This window comes from Scaptodrosophila lebanonensis, unplaced genomic scaffold (assembly GCF_003285725.1).
Source record: "Scaptodrosophila lebanonensis strain 11010-0011.00,11010-0021.00 unplaced genomic scaffold, SlebRS2 tig00000001-arrow-pilon, whole genome shotgun sequence".
In the NCBI taxonomy this organism is placed as follows: Eukaryota; Metazoa; Arthropoda; class Insecta; order Diptera; family Drosophilidae; genus Scaptodrosophila; species Scaptodrosophila lebanonensis.
The window spans coordinates 23,034,873-23,056,761 of NW_022060529.1; the positions used below are offsets into that span (position 1 = coordinate 23,034,873).

The following is a 21,889-nucleotide window of genomic DNA, read 5'->3' on the forward strand; positions in this document are numbered from 1 at the left end:
CCTTACCAAAAAAAAATCAGAAAATCAAAAAAGAAGAGCGAAAAAAGAAAAGCTGAAAATGCCTATGAACCCGAATTTCGTTTGCAAAGGGCATCTACGTCTAGAGCCATAGAATCAGGAACAAAAATTGGACTCGCGGCTTCGGTAAATGCGCGAAAGGGCATCCACATCTGATCCAAGAAACTATGGATATCCTTCGTACAGACGAAGAAAGTTGGACGACGGTGGGAGCCCAATTATAATCAAGGATCTAATAGAAGCCATAAAAAGCGACGTGGGAAAGCTTAAAAATAACTATAATTCAGTGGTGCAGCAACGCAAATCGGATACGCTAGTTATATAATATAATCGAAAATTTTAAAAAGTTTTAAAATTTATTTATTTTTTTACATTATTGTTTCATAGAATTGATACCAAATTACAATGCTAGTTTATAGCCAGAGCAACTAAAGCCTTCAGGATGGTTTGTGTATATTTATGAGCTCTCTTTAATTAAGACATAAGTTTAAGAAATTATTTTATTTTTGAAGAATTGACCTCAGCGAAGAGTTAGTTAGAAGTGGAAAATTAATGCGAGGTGTGATGATTTTTAGATGAATTGGCATTTTACCAACCAAATGTTGAACTATAATAGATCTTAGTGGAATTTTCTTGAGTAGGTATTTGCGAGTAAGTTTTGTGAAGTAATGAAATAATGGGCCGACATTAAATTTTAAAACTTGACAGGTGGCAACGCTGCAAACATAAAATCAGCTCTGTTTTTAACTGTCACTGTTATGTGTCAATCTTTTTCCGAGTGTTCCTTCATATTTGGTCGTCTTCGTACAATTAATATGAGCCGTAAAGCCAAAAATGTAATTAAAAAGGTTGAGGTTTATTCAACATCGAATGAGGATAGCGACGAAAAGGATGAAGGTCCTACAACTAGCAAAAATGCAGCTGTCGCCTCCTCAAATGGTGACGAAGGAGAAAGCATGGAAACTGAGAGTAGCCAGAAAATTTGCGAACTCAGCGAAGAGGACGAGGAAAAGATGTTGGGTAAGTGTCTGCCCGCAGCGCTCTACAAGTAAGTCAGACCAATCGGCAGCTTAACCCACGTCTTTCTCCAGAGCTAAGTCGTCTGCCACCGCCTGCTCTTATCGCCTACATAGAGGATCTGGAGACACAGCTCTACGAGCTCAGTCAGCGCGAGGCCCGCGAGTTATCCCGCACCAAATACCTGCGGATGTTCTCCAACAACCGACGTCGTTCTACTAAGTGAGCGCTGACTATTAAATGTCAAAGCCTGCCAGATGGCTGTCATGCAAATCTGCTTAGCTGATTACAGAGGGCAGACCCTATGTCCATTATACATACCCATATACATATGTATGTACATTACACATGATATCAAATAAATGGCCATCAATGAAAGCATTGCGAATACAGAATAACTCCAGAGAGTTTAGTAAGTAGCTGCCTGGCATGTGGACAGCCAACGTCAAGCCCTACAAAAGCCGCTTACAGTGCTCAAGCGTGCTTAATTTCCTGAAAATGGTCATAAACATGGACAACTTCTGGCTGGGCCGACGCAGCTCTAGGTCCGGCTGCAGCGCACACAACACTTCCGTCCCCACCCCCTCCAAAGTCTCGCACTTATTTGCTCGCCAAACACGCAAATGCACAACTAATGGGAAATGGGCATCGCGTAGTCCCTCCGTCTGCACGGGTGGGTGGGTGTCAAACCAAGTCCAGCGACGCATTAAACCTGCATTAAAGAGCACATACACATGCGAGTTTATTTTGTGTGTGTGTGTGTGTGTTGTGTGTCTTCCTGTATGTCGGTATTCGCTAAGTAGCCAGAGACAAACAGCTCTTTTCTTACAGCCCGCAATTACTCTATCCGACATTGTATACCCTCTACTTGTAAGCTAGTTCTATCCTAACTTGTAGTGTCGTACTTTTTTCGCAACGCGAATTTGCAGAATTCATAATTTTAATTTTTATATAATCACAAAATAATGAAGTTTGTAATAATGGTACAATTTTAAATGCTCACATGTTACCGAAAGAGTCAACCACATTTCAAGGTAGAATAAACAATACAAGCACATAAGAAACCTCAAGTCGGTTTCGGTTTCTCAATTCGATCACATTTTTCGGAATCTAAAATGTTTATTGCGCTCAATTCCAAAAAACGTTAAATTATTTACCTTTAGGAACACTTTTGAAAAAATATTGAATCAAATTCAGTTATAGAAATTATATAATTAGTAACTAAGCCGAATAAGAAACTTATGCTTGATTTTCCTGAGAAGGTGCCCATGCACAAGAAGGACGTAAGAGCTCAATCTCTCTACATTACACCTAAATAAAAACTAGGGTGCTGAATGAAGATAACTGGTAAGTATATTGAACAAAAAAATTGTCTCAATTTAATCGTCCGGAAACTTTACAGGGTATCCGATAGTCGGATAACACCGACAGAAGCGTCCTGCCTTCTTCCTTTGTCTTTATCCCATTAGTAACTCAATTCAACGCAAATATGTGTAGTCGCAAGTTTATCACTGGGATTTGCGCTAATTTTCCATTTCCTGATATCAGTGCCGGATTCCAAAATAGAGTCAAATCACTGGGGAGTTTCAGCTGCTTCGGGTGGTTGGGTGTTGTGGGTTTGGGTTTCGGTTTCGGCTGTTGGCCAGCTGCTCGTTTTTCAGCAGAAGTGTTGCTAAGTTGATTAAATTTCACGCGATTTGATTCGATTTTCAATTATACGAGTTCGAGTATGAAACCGCAACTCCAAAATGATGGAATCCATTATGCTAAATAAATATACGCCGTCTCGGTCTAGTCTGGTTTCGTGAGCTCTGCTTTTGCGTGTCGTTTATCAATCCCCAAAAATGCAGGCTGTCTATCGTACATTGGAACACAAATACGTACATGCCGTTATGTTAGGGTTGCCTTCGCCCCGCGCCTAAAGCTCTTGATACCCGTTTACAACTTCCTTCTCTCACCACCTCCGCAAACCCCTTTGCGCAATGGTTCTTGGGTGGTTGCTTGTTTAGGTAAATGCAGTCAGCCAGCCAGTCAGTCAGTCAGTCATTCAGTCAGCCGTCGGTCGACGGTGCTCAGATGGCTTCGTCATCGTTGTCGCCGGAGTTGTCGGCCGGTGGTTGCGGGTGCAAATGTTTATCATCTTCAAACGAATTTTTCATCATCAGTTTTGGTGATTTGGGGTTTGTCAAAACAGGGCATTACCCATGCCGTGCCGGCGCTGTCATTTGAATGCAACATGTGTCCGGGATTTGTTTTGTTAATTTCCAGCACGGCCGATAACAACCCCCAAATATGTACATATGTATGTATGTATGTATGCGCCACCAACCTTGGCCGGAGGGTAACTTCTGCATGAGTCTAATAGAATATGCTCATTATGGGATTTGTGCTTGAGTGTGTTTCAATGTACCTCAAACTAAATTATTATAAATGAATTCATAATTCTGGGCATAGTTGGGGGCCGCGCGCTAAATATTCAAAATATGTATTGTTATGTCGCAATGTCTTGTGAAAGGATTTCATTTATTTAAGTGCGTGCTTTCCATCAAGTGCGCAGTAACTTGCTAAGTACATATCGTCGGCGTTGGCGTCGGCTTTGGCGTCGGCATGGAAGTCCCTGGGACGCAGTGTTGTTCTCACGTGTTGGAAAGCATCGTGTGAGGAATGGCCACATGAGTGGCAATTTACTGCAACTTTCTCTCACGTTGCTACAGCTAACAAAATTGAATGCACTCATGTACTTTTATTCATGTAAATATGTGTACACACACATTCATACATATGTATGTGTGTATATACGTATTACGTATGTATGTGTCTACTTGCATTCATGCTGCGTTAGACTGCTTGCCATAGACAATTAATTGTCTTGCGCTGCACATCAATTGAGACTGCTATGTGGCCGCCAGGGCTGCAGACTTGGAACTGCAACGCCGTCCGCTCCTCAAAATATGCATTCTCAACATTATTGGTGAATATTAACGGCTTAAACTCTTTTAAGTTAACGTTTCAAAGATATCGAACAACATTTAAAACACCAAACACATTATTAGAAATGCTTTTCAATTGAGACTGCTCTGTGGCCGCCAGGGCTGCAGATTTGGAACTGCAACGCCGTCTCCTCAAAATATGCATTCTCAACATTATTGGTGAATATTCACGTTTTAAACTCTTTTAAGTTAAGGTTTCAAAGAATCGTTTTCAAAGACATCAAACAACATTTAAAATTCGGAACACCTTTTTATTTCTGAAATATTTCTCAAACAAATTCTACAATAAACAAATTACTCCAAACGACTATCACATTCATGTCATCACCAGAGAGTTCTTCATTTGATTGGACTTGTTTGCATATACATACATATAATGATTTTTGTTGTTGTTTTTTTTAATGAACAAATCATTCACTTATATTACCTTTGTGAAAGCGAGAAATTTACCAATATCCTCTTTATAGGATTATCTATGCCTTTTCATCGTGATTTATAAATTTTAATTGTTATACCTTCTCTCAAAATTTACTGATTAACTTTACTTGTTTTTAATTGCCCCTGCCTTTTCCATAGGGAATAATGACAAAATTTATATATATATATCCTTAATTTCTAAAGACGAACCCTGCCTTGTCCCTGCCTTTTTCATAGGGAATAATGACCAAATTTATATATATCCTTAATTTCTAAAGACGAACGAAAAGTGCGATAAAAATCAAAGCTGAGAAACTTTTTCATCGTACCGTTTCCTTTGCCGAATTTTCACTGCAAAAAAATGGTGGGGTTTCCCGAAAGATAATCCAGCCCTAGACCTGAGTTCGTCTTAGTGTCTGTAACAACAATATTGGAGTTAGTGTTCGTGGGTGTTTAAGTGCCAACTTGCATGTTTGTGTGTGGAAGCGTATTTAATGTGAATAAAGTTTACAAATGTATATACTTACATACGAGCATATGTATGTATGTATGTACATATGTACATATGTATACTCGTTTGTATGCATAGAGCTGACAGTTATTTTGCCAACAGTGCGCAGTTAATCATTGCTGCACATCAGCATTTAATTACCTAAGAAGTACAAACAGGCATACATAATTGTAAATATGTCTGTACTATAATTACCGTTAATTCAGAGTGCTTCACATTGGTGATTATGTAGCCGGCATTGTATGTTAATGTACTTGTGCTGCAATGAGAATGCAGATATTTATGCAAATTTCCCTCCACGTCTTGTTTAGTTGTTATTTTAGTTTCAAAGAGCGAAATGCCACCAGGAAAATGTTCGCAACGACTCCTTAACGGTAATTGAAATGCAGCTGCGTAGCCCGAGGATATACGAGGACGAGTGGAGTGGAGTGGAGTGGAGCAACAGCTGTGGCGAGGTCATAAATTTGTAAAATTCACATAAGCATCAAATTAGCCAAATGCAACATAAATTGCAGAGCGCAGCAGCATTGGCTTAAGTGCGACAAGCCACAAAAGAAATTCCTAAATCTTCATTAATGCGCCATGGCTATGCATTTTGGCCAAATGCGTAAATCGGACATGGCTTAGACTCGCATATAGCGTGTGCAGTGTTTAATTTTTTCCATCGTTCTGCTCGCTCGACTTCCTTTCAGACACAAAGGAACAAAAGGAGCAGTCAGACTGTTGGCCAGCTAGACAAGCGTCTGCGCTCGGAGTTCGCTAAACTCGGAAAACCAAACTGAACCACAATAATAACAATGCGTCCCCAGACTCACACTCTCGGCTCGCATAAACGAAAGTATTTGCTATCCTGTGCATCCTTTCCGCTGTTTATCATATGCATGGCATACCTCCCGACCCATCCTTTATTGTCTTGACACACAGACTGTCTTCCTGCCCCCCCGCCCGTCAGTCCTCCTATGTAGTCGTTAGTGTTAATGCGACTCTTAGTTACTTCAACCCGATGGAGTCCTTGTTGCGTCTTATTTGACATTTTATTATGCCTCACATATTTGAGCAAGCACTTGCCGTGTCTAATCAAATATTCCATTTTAAGTTTTGCACCTTTAACAGCTCACTTGAGAGTGATTAGACGCTGCGTTGCGCATACGCCCCATCTTACCGACTTTGTTGCCGGAGCCACAAAGGTTGGTTGGTCGAATGGCCGCTTAGTCGTGTTCCTTCCATGCGTTCTCTCGCATCTTCATTTCACGCATACTTTTTCGCTAGCTCGCCTTTGACTTCTTTTCTTTATACATACTGCCCCCTCCTGCGTCTCCGCCTCCGCCTCTGTCTGTGGCACACTCGTATCGCTGTCGCCAACGACGTGCAAATATTTTTAGTAAATAATTTGCGCACTCTGCGCTGCCTGCCACACTTGGCATTTGGTTCAGTGCCACAGCGGTATGTGCAGGTTAAAAAACTCATTAAGTCCCCGGGCGGAAATTAAAGAAAATCCTATTAGGCGCTCTATTTGGCTCGCCAGCTGCCGACTTTGGCATTTCACAGTTAGTTCAATTTAATTTATGCGCACGCATTTCCCCATCCTCGACCACATTTCAGCACATCTCAGCACATTAGTTCAAAATTAAATCCAATTATGATAGATAGAGTGGCACAGTCGCACTTTCCCTCGCACTCAGCCTCAGCCAGCCAGCCTGCCAGCCAGCCTGCCAGCCAGCCAGCATCTAGATCTGGTGCAGGTGCAGTTTGTCACTGTGGGTGTCACTTCAAATCCGCTTAATAAAGACACAGGGATAGAAAAGCCAAAGGTGTCTTGGCCCCGAAAGAGTGTGCAGGGGAGAATGTGCTGTGCGGTGCGGTGCTGGCTCCGCGTCTCTTAACACATTGCTGATCAAAAAGAAGCGCATTCGCTTTGATTTCGCACTTTCAAGTCGAGTGCAACAAATACTCGTACTCTAGAGACCGTCGACTTCCGCGTGTGCCACTTGGCGCATTTCCTGCGACGGCTGCCAAGTTACATAATCAGTATAATGGAGAGAACGGGAAGGTAAGGAACCGAAATCACGAAATTTGGATCGATTGTTCCGTTACAGACTCCCACTTCTAGATCAGTTATAGAATATACGTCGGCTGCAAAAGAAAAGGTGTAGGTTTTCTGACTGTTTTCTTGGATGACAATGCGTCGTACAATTCATAAGGAATACTACAAGGAAGTTACATACATATATACAAGGTCTGTTCAAAAGTAAAGGTGATTTTTGAATTCCTTTGAAAAGCATTCATTTATTCATCAATATCCATCCTGTTGTCCCCTTCAAAGCAATCCCCCTCAGTTATAATGCACTTATCCCATGACACTTACAGCTCCTTGCGACTTTTTCCTTTTCCCAAAACTGAAGACCACATATGGCAAATAAAATTCCCCCAACGAGGCGGAGGCATTTATAGAATATAGTTATTGTATAGTTTTTCTTAGGCTTTCTTATCTTTTAAGTTGAAATTATAACGTTGTATTATTGAATATCATTATTTCATTTTATAATATTACTATACATTGTAATATAAATCATAGTTTTTGTATATGCATCGACAGCACTATTTGTTGGTTTATTAAATAAAATAAAAGAGACCAATAGAGAGAAATAAAATCAAAATCGAAAATCAAAAAGAACGAGCTGATGGCGATCCCAAAAAGCGCATTTCAGAAGTGCTTTGAAGGGGATAAAATAGATGATATTGATGGACAAAAAAATACTTTAAAAAAAATTCCAAATTCACAAAAAATTCACCTGTTCTTTTGAACAGACCACGTATTTCCATTTCAACATTCCACAACAGCAAGAAAGAATATAATTCTATCGCTACCGTTGCTTAATTTTTATTTGGTTTTAAAAAAATACACAAATCTTTTAATTCTATTTTCTATCGTCGAGGCTTTGTCTTTACAAGAAATACATCAACTGGCATCCTTTTTTTGGCTTTGTACCGTGATGAAACATTTCGGGGATCCTGGAAAATACTGAGAACTGCGTACTTGAGTAATAATTGAAAATTTTCCCACTTGAAACTGATGGGGTCCTCAAAAACAATTTCAGTCGGGACTTCCTCATAAATAGATTGTAATTAACCCAATCTCCCTTATTTTTATTATTGTTAATCCACAACAAATACGCATTTTAGAATCAGTACTCAAGCACACTTTCGAGAGAACAACTAAATGAAAATACAACACTTAATAACAATAAAAAAACGACCAAAAAAAAAACGTTAAATTTAAATTTCCATATAAATACAAATGAAACTTTTAAATATTGTTTTATAAATTAGTAAATGGAACAAATAAGAATAAGATTAAATTAAATGTATTTAGATATAATTATATGTTAAGTATTGTTAAGGTATATTGATTTAAATATTTAGTGACTAGCGTACTAACTTAAAAGTAACCTTACAAGTAGTAACGCTAAAATAGACATTACAAATAAAATTACAAATTTCTAAGCTGCATGTAAAATTAAAAAAAAATCATATAATCTTGCCCTTTGTAAGATGCCACTACTCAAGGCTTATAAACTGATTTAAAAATTGTGCTTTTAGGACAAGTCTTAAATGAATCAACATTTGAATAAAATTAAATTAGTAGACGAAATAATTGTAAATAAATAGTTATTGAAAATTCTGAAATCTTCAGATATTGTCTTCTAATTTGAAACCAAATGCAGTTTTTGTTTGTTAAAATATTATGGAACCAGGTCTTAAATGAATCAACATTTGAATAAAATTAAATTAAGAGATAATATATTATTGAAAATTCTGAAATCTTCAGATATTGTTTTCTAATTTGAAACCAAATGCAGTTTTTGTTTGTTAAAATATTAAATGAATCAACATTTGAATAAAATTAAATTAAGAGATAATATATTATTGAAAATTCTGAAATCTTCAGATATTGTCTTCTAATTTTAAACCAAATGCAGTTTGTGTTTGTTAATATAGTATGGAACCAAGTCTAAACAACACCAAGTCTAAGATGAATCAACATTTGAATAAAATTAAATTAAGAGATAATATATTATTGAAAATTCTGAAATCTTCAGATACGGTGTTCTAATTAGAAACCAAATGCAGTTTTTGTTTGTTAAAATATTATGGAACCAGGTCTTAAATGAATCAACATTTGAATAAAATTAAATTAAGAGATAATATATTATTGAAAATTCTGTAATCTTCAGATATTGTCTTCTAATTTTAAACCAAATGCAGTTTTTGTTTGTTAAAATATTATGGAACCAGGTCTTAAATGAATCAACATTTGAATAAAATTAAATTAAGAGATAATATATTATTGAAAATACTGAAATCCTCAGATATTTTTTTCTAATTTGAAACCAAATGCAGTTTTTGTTTGTTAAAATATTATGGAACCAGGTCTTAAATGAATCAACATTTGAATAAAATTAAATTAAGAGATAATATATTATTGAAAATATTGAAATCTTCAGATATTGTCTTCTAATTTGAAACCAAATGCAGTTTGTGTTTGTTAAAATATTATGGAACCAGGTCTTAAATGAATCAACATTTGAATAAAATTAAATTAAGAGATAATATATTATTGAAAATACTAATATCTTCAGATATTGTCTTCTAATTTGAAACCAAATGCAGTTGTTGTTTGTTAAAATATTATGGAACCAGGTCTTAAATGAATCAACATTTGAATAACATTAAATTAAGAGATAATATATTATTGAAAATTCTGAAATCTTCAGATACTGTGTTCTAATTAGAAACCAAATCCAGTTTTTGTTTGTTCAAATATTAAGGACCAATAAGAATTCAAAAACTTGTATGAAATAATTTCAATTCACCCGAATTTCTTGTTGTATGTATTCAAAAGCGAAGTGCGTTAGATTTGAGCTGGTTTCTCGTCATCTAATATGCCTGATCCCTTATAATATGTATTTCCCATATTCCCTTAACAGCTTCCCGATTACTGCGATGTTGGGGCTGCTTGGGCCTGGCGCAGACAAGATTGGGCAAACAAATATTTAAGCACAAATAGAGGCAGCAACAATTTCGTAAATGTTAACTTTGCTAATTTGCATAGACCACAAAACCGCCATAGCGAAAAGTTAAACTGGGGGGCTGTCCGTCCGGCCCATTGCAACCCCAAAATAAAGTGAAACGGGGAAACTGCTGGCGAATGCAACTTTCATGGGTAAAATGCTTTTCCCAACGACCAACTGACTGAGTGCCTTGCTGGCTGCCAGTCAGCCCCAGTCGGCCTGTCGTCCTGTCCTCCTCTCGTCCTGTCGTCCTGTCTGACTGCTTGTGTATCCTTACACACTCACGCGACTCACTTTCGGTTTCGCCGCGGCCCGCAGTGTCGGGCCGTAATCCCCAACAAACGGAGCCAGACACGTGCGCCACGTAGCGATTTGTGTCCTTGTGCGCGTGTGTGTGTGAGTGTGTGTGTGTGTGTGTGTGTGTGTGTGTGTGTGTGTGTGTGTGTGTGTGTGTGTGTGTGTGTGAGGAAAAATGAGCGCCGGCATATGACCAAAGCCCAGACGCGGTCCCAGACCAACAGCCCAGACACCACAAATTGTAATGCAATGTTGGCACTCCCTCGCTTCCTTTTGGCGCTGCGTTTCCTTCGGGCGGAAGTCCATGCGATAATGATGGATTGTTTACAACAATGCAAAAGCCTCTCCAGCACTCCGGCGGCGTTGTTGTCGTTTTTTAACAACCGATGATGTGCATTTGAGCGTGGAGTTTTTGTGAAATTTAAACAAGTTTCGGCTAAACATGATTTGATTACGGACAGCAGGAGCAGCAGATGAGAGGAGGAAGGAGGCTGCTCGATAGAGAAATATTTGAAATAAATGAAGTTATGAATATTTACAGTTCGCTTTAATCTCATATAAGTAATTATTACAAAACCTAACTACTGGAAGGAAAGTTTAAAATTTATGTAAACACCATTGTTCAGGAACCTCACGTCTCTTAGCAAAGACCATATATTTTTACCCCTGAAACATGTACATATGTATATACCTGGGAAGCATAATAGCAAGGGCGTTAGAAAGGTGGGGGGGGGGGGGGGGCATATAAAGCCAAACACTCGTTAATTATTAATGATGCACTATTTACCCTTAAAATGGAACTGAGTTGGATTTGTTGAACTTTTTTCATTGATCACATTCATAAATTATTATTTAAATGCATCGTGCTTTATTTAATCAAAATTTAACATTTTTGGCCCCCTTCTTTTGTTAAAAGCTGCGTACGCCCTTGACTAATAGGTGTGTGTCTGGTTTGAAATTTGCGAAACTTTTATTTGAATTTGTAGGTGTTATTCAATTCAATTTGGTATTCAAAAAGTTTGGTATAATATTCCCGTAAAGATTTGTTAGAAATTGGTATCTAAAGCTAGAATAGATCATTAAAAATATTGGCGGATATTCAGGGCATTACGTGCGCTCTAATCAGTTCAGTAGAATACGGTACCATAAATAACAAAATTTCCATTTTTTTCTATACATTTTGTTTGGCACCGCTATTATTCTGTCCAGCCGAAAATATTTGTTTTTTAAAAATTAACTAAACGCTAAGTAATTTTTAATAGTTTGTAAAGCGTTTTTATTTGTTTTGATGTTAAAGTATGTTTATGTTGAAAACTAACATATTTTTTAAGAAAAAATCAAATATATATGAAAGGCAAGCTTTTTTGAAAAAATAATTTGCTCAGATCCATTATTCTGTCCAGGTGTGTATGTTGAATTACAGACCCATTAAAAATAATTCTTAGAACACTTACATATGACATGATTTCTTCCTTTACAGAGATTAAATATTAGAATGATTTTCTGCAGAAATGACACACTGGACCTACAAACTTGAAAATCGCTCTTCTCTGGAGAACAAAGTTTTCGTAAATTATAAACGATTTTAGAGTGGATTAGTGCAGTCAGTTTTAAGAATAAGAAAAATAAACCAAAATTTAAAATTATTTCATTCAAAATATTCCGGACCCCATAAAGTAATTACACGGTTTAAAGCATGTCTATCTATCCAACAAGCTCGATGGCCGGAATGGCCTTCAGCCGACATAACGCTTTTCTTCCATTGGAAAAGCATTTTTCTGAAAACGTATATATGGTGGGTTTTTTGTTAGCTTGCTTCTTATTTTTTTTTTCAAAAAATCATTCACAAGTGTCGATTGATGAGCCCAAATTTTGGTTCTCGGTTAACTTGTGAGAAACTAAGGAAGAACTAGGCTGAATTGTCAGAATTAAATGCGATGAATTAAAGTTTTTGAGATCTTTTATTCCAAATAATCATTTAAAATGTTTTCGAGATCTTTAATTCCATATCAATTAATTTCACAGAAGATTTATGCCAATTTTCTTTGTAAATTCATGCATCTTTAAAAATCACAAATTTTGTATATTTTTCAAACTCAAAAAATAATTTTTTTTTGTTCTTCGATGTTTATATTTTTTGCCCACATACGTCACAAACATAATGTCAATTTTTATCGCCGTCGCCAACAGAAAATTCAAATTGTCCTTTACTTTATTAAAATCAAGAGCGCGATAATAAATCCTTGGGTAGGTTCAAAAATACTTTTTAATTATTTTAGAAATGTACGCATCTTAAGTTTATAATTAATTAGCAATATACAAACATTTAAGCAGGTCTTCCGATTATTCTAAAAAACGGTATTTTCAAAAGATTCAATCACATTATGGGCATTTTTATATTTTCAACTAATCCTTTATACTGTTTCTAATGTTGCTATATTTTTTTTACACACCAGGAGTTAAAATACATATTTATTTAAATACATATTTTTTGTTTTATTCTTAAATTATTTGAAGCCAATTTCCAATTGTATTGTATTTTATATAGATTTTTATTTTATAATTATGTTTAAATCCTGAATAACTAATTAAATCCATAAACCTCTCACAAACTATTAATGTTTTGATTGTGCTTAACAACAACTAAGCCCTCAGCACAAATCGTAATTAAACTAATATAAATCTGAGTTTTGTAAAACTATCTGGACTCATAGCTTTTTTATGTATGTTCCAAAGAGCAATAACAAAATTTTTAAGAGCAATAAAAGGGCGCCTATATATTTAATGAAGACAATCGCGGAATTGTAACTTATTTTATGGACAATCGGCCAGTCCGAAGCCCTCACCATTGAAACATGAAATCTTTACGAAAATGCTAAAACTATGCGATTTTTAACTGCCCAAGGGGGCCAACACAAGCGATTTACAACTTATACTCGAGTGTAGAGTAAGCGCCGTCTTATATGCACGTCAATGACTCTTATACGGCGGCCACCATCAACCACCGCCACCAGTTTTCACGCTGACGCTGACTCGTGCATTCAACCAGCAAAAAGCCGGCAACAGCTTCAACTTTCAATTCAATTTCGATTCACAAACAACAGCTGTTCGTATTCGCCGCGCATAGCCCTGTTAGGCCGCTGTTAATGCGCTGTTAGAGCGCTGTAAGCACGAAAGTATCATGCATTCAGTCTGTTTGTCAGTATCTAAAGAGTTTTCGCTGCGTGCGGTTGTTCAAGCGGAGTAGGAACTTATCGCAGGTTATTCTTTCTTCCTGTGCGTGCGTGCGTGAGTGAGTGCTAATGTTAATGTGTGTAATAGTATGTGAGTGCAACAACAATTTTTGCACACACAAATAAATATACACTAGCTGGCTGGCAATTATAATTTAGCTGCCTGTTGTTGCATCTCCTGCAAATGCCGCGTCCGCGTCAGCGTCCGCATCGCGCTGACAGCTGCCGTCCGTTGCCGCAGAAGGCACACAAATAAACAAAATAGCGAGACACAAACACACCTGCTGCCGTCGCTTTCGCAGTCGCCGCGGCGATCGAAGCGCCAGCGCCAGCGTCAGCGTCGTCTTCTTCAGTTCAGTTGCAATTCGAACTGGAAGTTGAAAATTGTGAAAAAAGTGCAAGAAGAAGATAGCAAGAAAGAAGAGTGTTGTAAGAAGTTCTGAGTTGTGTGAATGTTTGCGGCTACTGTCGACCACGGTGTTTACAGATCGGACGCCTAAAGGCATTGCCTAATAAAAATGTAAGTTCCCTGCAGGTTCAACGACACACACATATGTGTGTACATAAATACTTACATATATGTATGTATGTATAACAGACGCGTGTCTTAATGGCTTTACCCTTTGCCAGCCAGTCTGACTTTGATAAGAGAAACGGAGACAAATGGGCGGGCAAGCACAGGCGACGAGCTCATTTACATATAATTATGTGCTCACTCTTTGCTGCTAATACTTGTATGTTAATTTGACAATATTATCGGTGGGAGAGCAGCAGACAACAACAATAACAACAAACAAATTTAAATTCAAATTCAAGGGGAAGCTCACCAATGTATCTCTTGTTCTACACTATATACACTCGTATATGCATGGGCAGCCTTTCTAAATGAACTTGTCAATTGCTCAATGATTGCTGTTGCTGCTGCTGCTGTTGTTATTCTTGTTGTTGTTATTGTTGTTGTGCACCCTGAGGCGCCAAAAATACGCGCTCCCTGTCAGTGAATATACTGAGAGTATGTGTTATATAGTCGATGCTATCTGAACATGTCGCAGTTGTCAACGCCATTGCATCGATGTAGTCGCGCTTCCGATATCAACTGCTGATAATGCCATCGACTGGGCACAATCACACTCACCGCCCTTATCAGCTTCAAACCGACATTATCTAATGCTTTGTCTCTACATTCGTATTGCAAACAAATCGATTTTGTCGCCCTTTGGCCACACACGCACTTATTAATAGAGCTCTGCTCTGCAATTGTTTGTTTTCATTTGTTCGGTGTATATACAAGTAGTATAGTATTGAGCAATCCTATGCTCGAATTGCTCAAATGCCATATACTGATAGCCGAATGAAAGTATTTCCCCAGCAACATGGAATTTCTCGGGGTTATTGCTTGAATCAATAGCAATAACTATTGTTTAGTACTGCTCGTATACTCGTATATCCCATTTCCATTTCGCAATAGCATGAGTAATTGAAACAATCCAACACACATAAATACTACATACATACATATATAGTATACTATATAGTAGGCGCCATTTGATAAGATTAAGTGACCGTTGGGCTCTGCGGAAATTATTAATGAATTCGTGTGAAGCAAGAGAAATTGTGGCCAGCCCTGCCAGTGCACACATTAAAATTCAATTGAACTTCGTCAAGATCTTTTGGAGTGGAAAATTCGAATTCGATTTCTGCACTACTCGTATATCAGTGTCAAGCGTTTCCTGTGCAGACCATTACCGAAATAATGACTCGACTCGCGAGCTGTATAAACAATTAAAACAGTGCCATACAATTATGGCAAAAACCTCTGCCTTTACAGCCTTCGAGGCAATGAAAACGATAATCCGTTGGTTCATAACAGCTGCGGGAAAGACCTAAACAATAGGGAACTAAATACCCATACTTCGCAGAACTACCACACATTATTGGGAAATACTTGTAGGAACAGGTGTGCAAACGGTTTAAATATTTAAGGAGGAGCTGAAATGTGTGTGTGAGTCGTAGATGCAAAAAAAAGCGGAAGTAAGAAAAATACGCATTGTTGTGCTTAATATATCTAAATATAACATATATCTGGGTGCGAAAAAATGCAATTCTATTTGTTTATGGAAGTCAAATAGATGTAATGTGGCAATGTTTTGAAAAACCAAAATAAAAATTCGAAAGTCTGAAAATTACGCATTGATGTGCTTAAGGCTCATTAAATCTAAATATCATTTAAAAATTAATCGCCTATGAGCATACTCTGAACATCGTCTTTATTCTACATTTTATTTATGCCTGCTGACTGATTTAAATTTAAGAATGAATTAAATTAAAGAATATTGCATATAACTCGAAACAAAAATAGAGCGAAAATAGGAGTAGAGATTTGAAATCTACAAAAAGTTATTTCCAGCTATTAAATTAAATAAAGATTTGTACATTTTCATTTCTAGCAAAAAGAAGAATAATAGAGCAATATTTGATTTATGTGTATATATTTAAAACATAAGAAAAAACCAATTAAAAGATCCTTCCCCTATCACAACACCTGCCAACCGCTTGGGATATTAGATGGGTATACGTGGTGTGTTCAAAAAGTAAGGTGACTTTTCAATTTTGCTTTCATTCGATCAAACATTTTTTGTTGTTGTTGTGTTCGTACACATGGCCCGAACATACATATGTTCAATGTTTCAGGTACATACATATATGCTATGTTTAGTTTGTTTTTGACAAATAAAAAGGTTAGAAGTATTTTGGTGTGACAGCTCCTTCCCGCTAGATAGAGGGCTTAGGCTATCTTCGTTTCAGCAGAATGGCGAGCCTTTCGGTAATGTTTCTGTGAAGGACCTATGTCATGCGAAAAATGCATTAATGATTCAAACCCTTAAGACCAACAGTAAGCAAGCTCTTTGTGAGATAGAACCAGAAACCATCAACAAGATATTGGAAAACTGGGTTACATGAATGAAATTGTGTTCCATAAATAATACTCTTTCGAACAAACCAATAATACATAGTATATACCGAAAAATTGTTGATTTTTACATTTGAATTTTTTAAAGAGAAACCACTATTTGGACCACCTTATTTATGTTAATGTGAATTTATTCCTGTTTGTAGTCTGCAAAGGCTCAGCACACAATAGGTTAGTGTGAGTTTCTCTTAATGAAAATCGCGATTAAAATGAATTATACCTAAATGAAGGCAATTACTGCTTGAACTTTTGTGAATATTAAAGGTATTCCTCTTGCAGGGGCATGGACTTCTGCTAGGGCTGCCATTACGAACAGCAATTGAGGAATTATCTGCTTTTATTTGGCTAGCGGCTGTATAAAAACTACTTGCAATCTGCCATCTCAATGCCTGGGCAGTTAGGCGTGTGCCAACCTAATACTTGTAGGCCACGTTAAGCATGGCCGAGGGCTTTGTTCAAACCTTTGCACTACATACCCTATAGTTTATGGCTTTGGTACGTTTCTGCTGCCCACTTACACTTTCCATCGTTAAGAGACGAAGCACCAAAAATGTCACGGCCCAAAAGTGGAGGGACAATTATACAATCTTAGCGCCAATACTCGTATCGACAAGTTGGACTAAGCTCGGGCCACAGAAAACAACAACGAAAACAATGGCAACAATAGGTCTAACCATTTGTAGCTTTCAGCAGGAATTAACATGCAACATATTTGGCGTTTAATTATGGTTGCCACAACAATCATGTTTGGCCCTAGACCATACACCATAGGCCCGACAGACGACATTATAATTTTTAACGCACGTGCTGCGACAACGCTGCCTGCCATAAGGCATTAGCAGAGAAAAAGCCAAATGCGTGGCGCATACAAACAAACAGACAGACGAACATGTACTATATGTATGTATGTATGTATGTGTGTAGGTATGACCAATTGTCAAAGCCAAAATGCCAGCCAACTGTGGCCGGAAGAAAGGTGCGGCTACCGCTGCCCCTGCCCCTGCCTCTGTCCCTGCCCCAGTCTGTGCGTGCGTGCTATAAAAAGCACACATTAAAATGTTATTATTAAATTTGCATAATAAATTAAGACATTTGCTGAACAGACAGCAACAAATGTACAAAAACAAAAAAAAAAAAAATAGAAAAACTTTAGCATAAACCAAATTCAAGAAGTAGCTGAAAATGCGAAACCAAATTAAGCGCACGTCCGGCGTTTTTCAGGCAATTACCAGACAAGGCACGACTCACGAGAGAGTCACGAGAAAGTGAAAACTTCATTTTCCGAAACGCAGCTTTAAAATTCACAGCGATAGCTGACAAGGGGGCTACAGTTTTAATCTAGACTGCAAATCAGCACATGAGCCGCAAAAATATGAATGAGCTCTGATGAAATGACTGTCGGAGCAGTGACAGCAGCAACAACAACAACAAATAAAACCCCCCAACAACAAGAGCAACAACAACAACAACGGGAGTAGCTGTGGCAAGCACTCCTCGTGTCGCTGGCAAATAAATAAAGTCACAGCTAGGGCTGCTTTATGATTGTTTCCTTAACATAAAACTGTCATATGGGAAGGCACTGTTCTATTTGCATATCCAGCATGTCCTTTCGCGTTCGTGTGTGCGTGTGTGTGTGTGTGTGTGTGTGTGTGCGTTTCTGTGTGTGTGTGTGTAATGAGCTGTAGGCTCCACATGCGCTGATTATCCGTTTACTTCGTATATAGTACTTATGTATATCTGACTGTCAACCATCCTAGGCCAACAATAAGCCATCTCACCAGTCAGTCTGTCATTCATTCAGTCTGTCAGTCAGTCTGTCAGTCATTCAGTTGTTCGGGAGTTTTCAGTTTCGGTTTCAGTTTCTGTTTCTGTTTCAGTTTCGGTTGACAACATAAACACATTAACCATAACCATATCTCATAGACCTTGATGCGTCACGGGCTCGTAAATTTTTTGGGGCGGCCCGTTTTCCTGATTTTTTGCCTGGCCCGGTCGCAAACCCATTCTCAGGCCTGCCTGCCTATTCAGTTGGGAGCACGCTTTACAACTTGCCAGGATATTCCGTTGTCGTTGTTGTTGTTGTTGTTTTGTACTTTGTTGTCATCAGCAATGTCATAATTTCATCTTTTCCGCGCATATCTCTGTCGGACCGACTGGGGCCCCAAAACCATTTGGAGACACGCACTAACTTTGCTATTGAAAGCCATAGTCAGGTCTCCAGCGGGCACGTTTCCACATTTTATGGTAATTTATTTTAATGCGCATGTTTAAATTTAAACTAAAACATTTAAATGCGTCTGTCGACAGTCCCCATCAGTGCCCCATCGACCATCAGCAAACTCAGCAAACTCTGAAAAGTCGGCGAACCGCAAGGTTATTTTGACACCTCTTTGTGCTCACGTCTACTACTCGTAGTACTGGTCTCGTACTATACTCGTATATACATACAAGTATGTGTATGTATGTCGCCCGATTCGGTTTTCAATGAACTAAGTCGAGCCGCAATTTCGCGCTTGTTTTACGCGCCGCAATTGAAATCAACACTTCTTTGTTTGCTCAGCTACAAAAAAGCAACAACTTTGAGATAAAGATACCTACCTGCACATATGCATATATATATATTGAATATATATACGCATTTGTATTTATGAGTGTGTGTGCATTTAGCAAATAAATAAGACGTCTTGCCGAACTGGTTTCCAAAACCAAATTCATAATAAAATACACCACGCTACGATGCCATGTTTGCTGTTATATCGGAGTATATATTCATTTTTATGAAATTGTTTCTTTTCGTCTCAGAACATTTGTCGCTAGCCAACAAGCCAGAATGTTGTTGTTGTTGCTTCTCTTCTGCTATATATTATTTATTTATTTCTTGCTACTTTGGCTCGATTGTATGGCTTGCCGATTTGGCCAATGATACAATGAAAGGCTTTGCTGCGACAATTCTTGATTTTTAGTTGTTTTTGGTTTGCTTTTTTTCGGTTGTCATTTGGCAACAACTTCCGTGAGCTACTTTAAGATCACAGGCCTATTTATAGAGCTTACCACCTCAGATGGACTAAGAAAAGTGGAGGCAAGAGACAAGCTCTTATGTCGTAATTAGTGGTACTGGATTCTTCACAGAGACATCCGATTAGTTTATTCAATTAGTTAATGAGTGCCAGCATGCACATTAATGTGACAGCGATGGATAATTATATTAACATCAACCATCGGGAAGATGTCTCGGATGTCTCACGCAAAAGTTGCCACAATTGCCCCTAATTTGAGCTTAATTTTGTATTAGCTTGACGAATTTTCCAGATAAATAGCAGCTACAACGAACTGTCCGAATTGGAACCAATTCCACCATCTACTAAGTTTTAAAATGGTTTTCTAGTTTAGCATACGATTATGGGAGTGCTATTAAAGATTTGGGGATCGGGTAAAAAAAAACCTGATCAGAGAAATGAATACTCGAGAGATTAACTTTCTAATTCGTTGATGTAATCATTTCAATTTATTTATTTTCCAACTAAATCTAGTTTGACAACAAGTTAGGATGAATGTCAACTTTGACAGAAGCTATATATAGTAGACTTATAAGATTGACACTTTTCGCACAATACTATATACTCGCATCTAATTTTTTTTTCGTTTTAACGACCTTTCTAATACATTCATTTGGTGTTATAGGCCTGATGTATTATTCGGTATTCAGAAAATATGCACACGACATTTGAAAAGTTAATTTATTATTATCTTCTGGGTTTTATAAACCTTTTTTTAGCTGATTTATTTTAACAAATTATGTTTTACCATTTCGCTTTCAATTAACAATATTTTTGATTCAAAATGAATGTAAGGAAGCTCTAACTCTTAGCAAAAGAACATTTAACTTGCAATCTATGTATTTTTTATTTATTTTTTTTTTCCCTTGTCTTCCCTAATCCTTCAATTTGGTAAAATATTGGTCATATTTAACAAGCCTATAAAATATAAATTAGGGGAATAGTGTCAAGAATTTTTCCCACAGCTGCCGCGCCAGACCAGACCGGTTCCCATTTAATAGACTTATGACGATTGTATAATCTAATCAAATGCCTACGTCTGCAGCATAATTTCGAAAGTACTTCCTGCCTTCCAAATGCCATCAGATTATTATTTAACAGCACTGCTAATAATACAATTATTCATTGCCAAGCGTATGACGTTGTTTTTGTTTTTCTACATAATTCAAGTGTGTCTATCAATCAGGCGGCGTGGAGGGCAGACAAACACTTCACACAGCACGCTATAAAGAACCAACAATTGTCAGTTAAGGCGAGCAGAGAGGAGGCCCAGTTTATGGTTTTTGTATTAACGCTAATTACTCAAACAAATAGCTGCTGCCTCCACTACTAAGCGTACGCAGCAGCTGAATTTTATGGCCGCCAAATAAATACGGATTTCAATGTTAAGCTCTCATAACATAGAGCAGCTATGGCTGTAGCCCTAGCTGGAGCACTTCAGGCGGCAACTGGCAACTGGCGTTTTATCTGCTGCATGTACTTGGCACGCCCCCGCCTCTGAGCCCATTGGCGCGCCCCTCCCGACTGTTGGCCAACAAATTTCGTGCTTAGCTTTCGTTTATGCGCAGATATTGTGAAAACTCAGCCCCTCCGCAACCCCCGCACGACTGCCTTGGCATAGTTCAGCTGACTGGCACTTTATCGCCAAAATAAAAAGCCATTTACTTAAGATAAAGCCAGACTGATTTATAACAATGGGTGTGCTGTGTGTTCGTGTGTGTGTGCTTGGCATATATTTACATTTCTATTACTACTATATGCTCATAAGCCAGTCCCGAACGGCCAACCACCAAACACGCCAAATGCAGTTGCTTTTGGCCAAATCCAAATCGGTGGCAAAACTTACACTTAAGTGCTTCAGAGACTGAATAGTTTGTCTATGTATATACCATATTTATGTACGTGTATGTGTGTATGTCTGTGTGGCTTATCAATTAAGCTGAAAACTCAATCATTTTCAATCAACTTTTATGCTTTGAAAGCGCTGCACCGTGTAATATTTTTCCAACTCAAGTGAACGAGACTATGACTATAAGAAGTATGTAAATAACACTAGAGTAGTAACAACTGCTAGTTCAGAGACACATGACGGCTTGCATTACTACTGTGTCTCCTTTTTATTATACCCTGTACCCGTAGAGTAAAAAGGGTATATGAGGCTTGTGCAAAGTAGTATGTACCAGGCAGAAGGAAGCATCTCCGACCCCAAAAAGTATATATGTATATATATCTTAATCAGCATGACGAGAGAAATCGATCTAGATATGTCCGTCCGTCTGTGCGTCTGGATGAACGCCTGGATTTCGG

General features: G+C 37.9%; 2 protein-coding genes across 4 annotated transcripts in view; both read left to right on the forward strand.

Moving 5' to 3' along the window:
- Positions 1-833: 833 nt before the first annotated feature.
- LOC115633734 lies at positions 834-1,430 on the forward strand. The gene is made up of 2 exons (XM_030531210.1): positions 834-1,038; positions 1,110-1,430. Exons 1-2 carry the CDS (start codon positions 834-836, stop codon positions 1,259-1,261), a joined length of 357 nt encoding a protein of 118 aa, XP_030387070.1. The 3' UTR covers positions 1,262-1,430.
- Positions 1,431-13,951: 12,521 nt separating this feature from the next.
- The window catches only part of LOC115633798 (ubiquitin carboxyl-terminal hydrolase 36), a 76,219-nt gene continuing 68,281 nt past the window's right edge, over positions 13,952-21,889 (forward strand). For all 3 annotated transcript variants that reach the window (XM_030531279.1, XM_030531280.1, XM_030531281.1), the window contains exon 1: positions 13,952-14,075. The gene's annotated coding sequence lies outside the window, so the exon portion shown is untranslated. The remainder of the gene's footprint in view (positions 14,076-21,889) is intronic.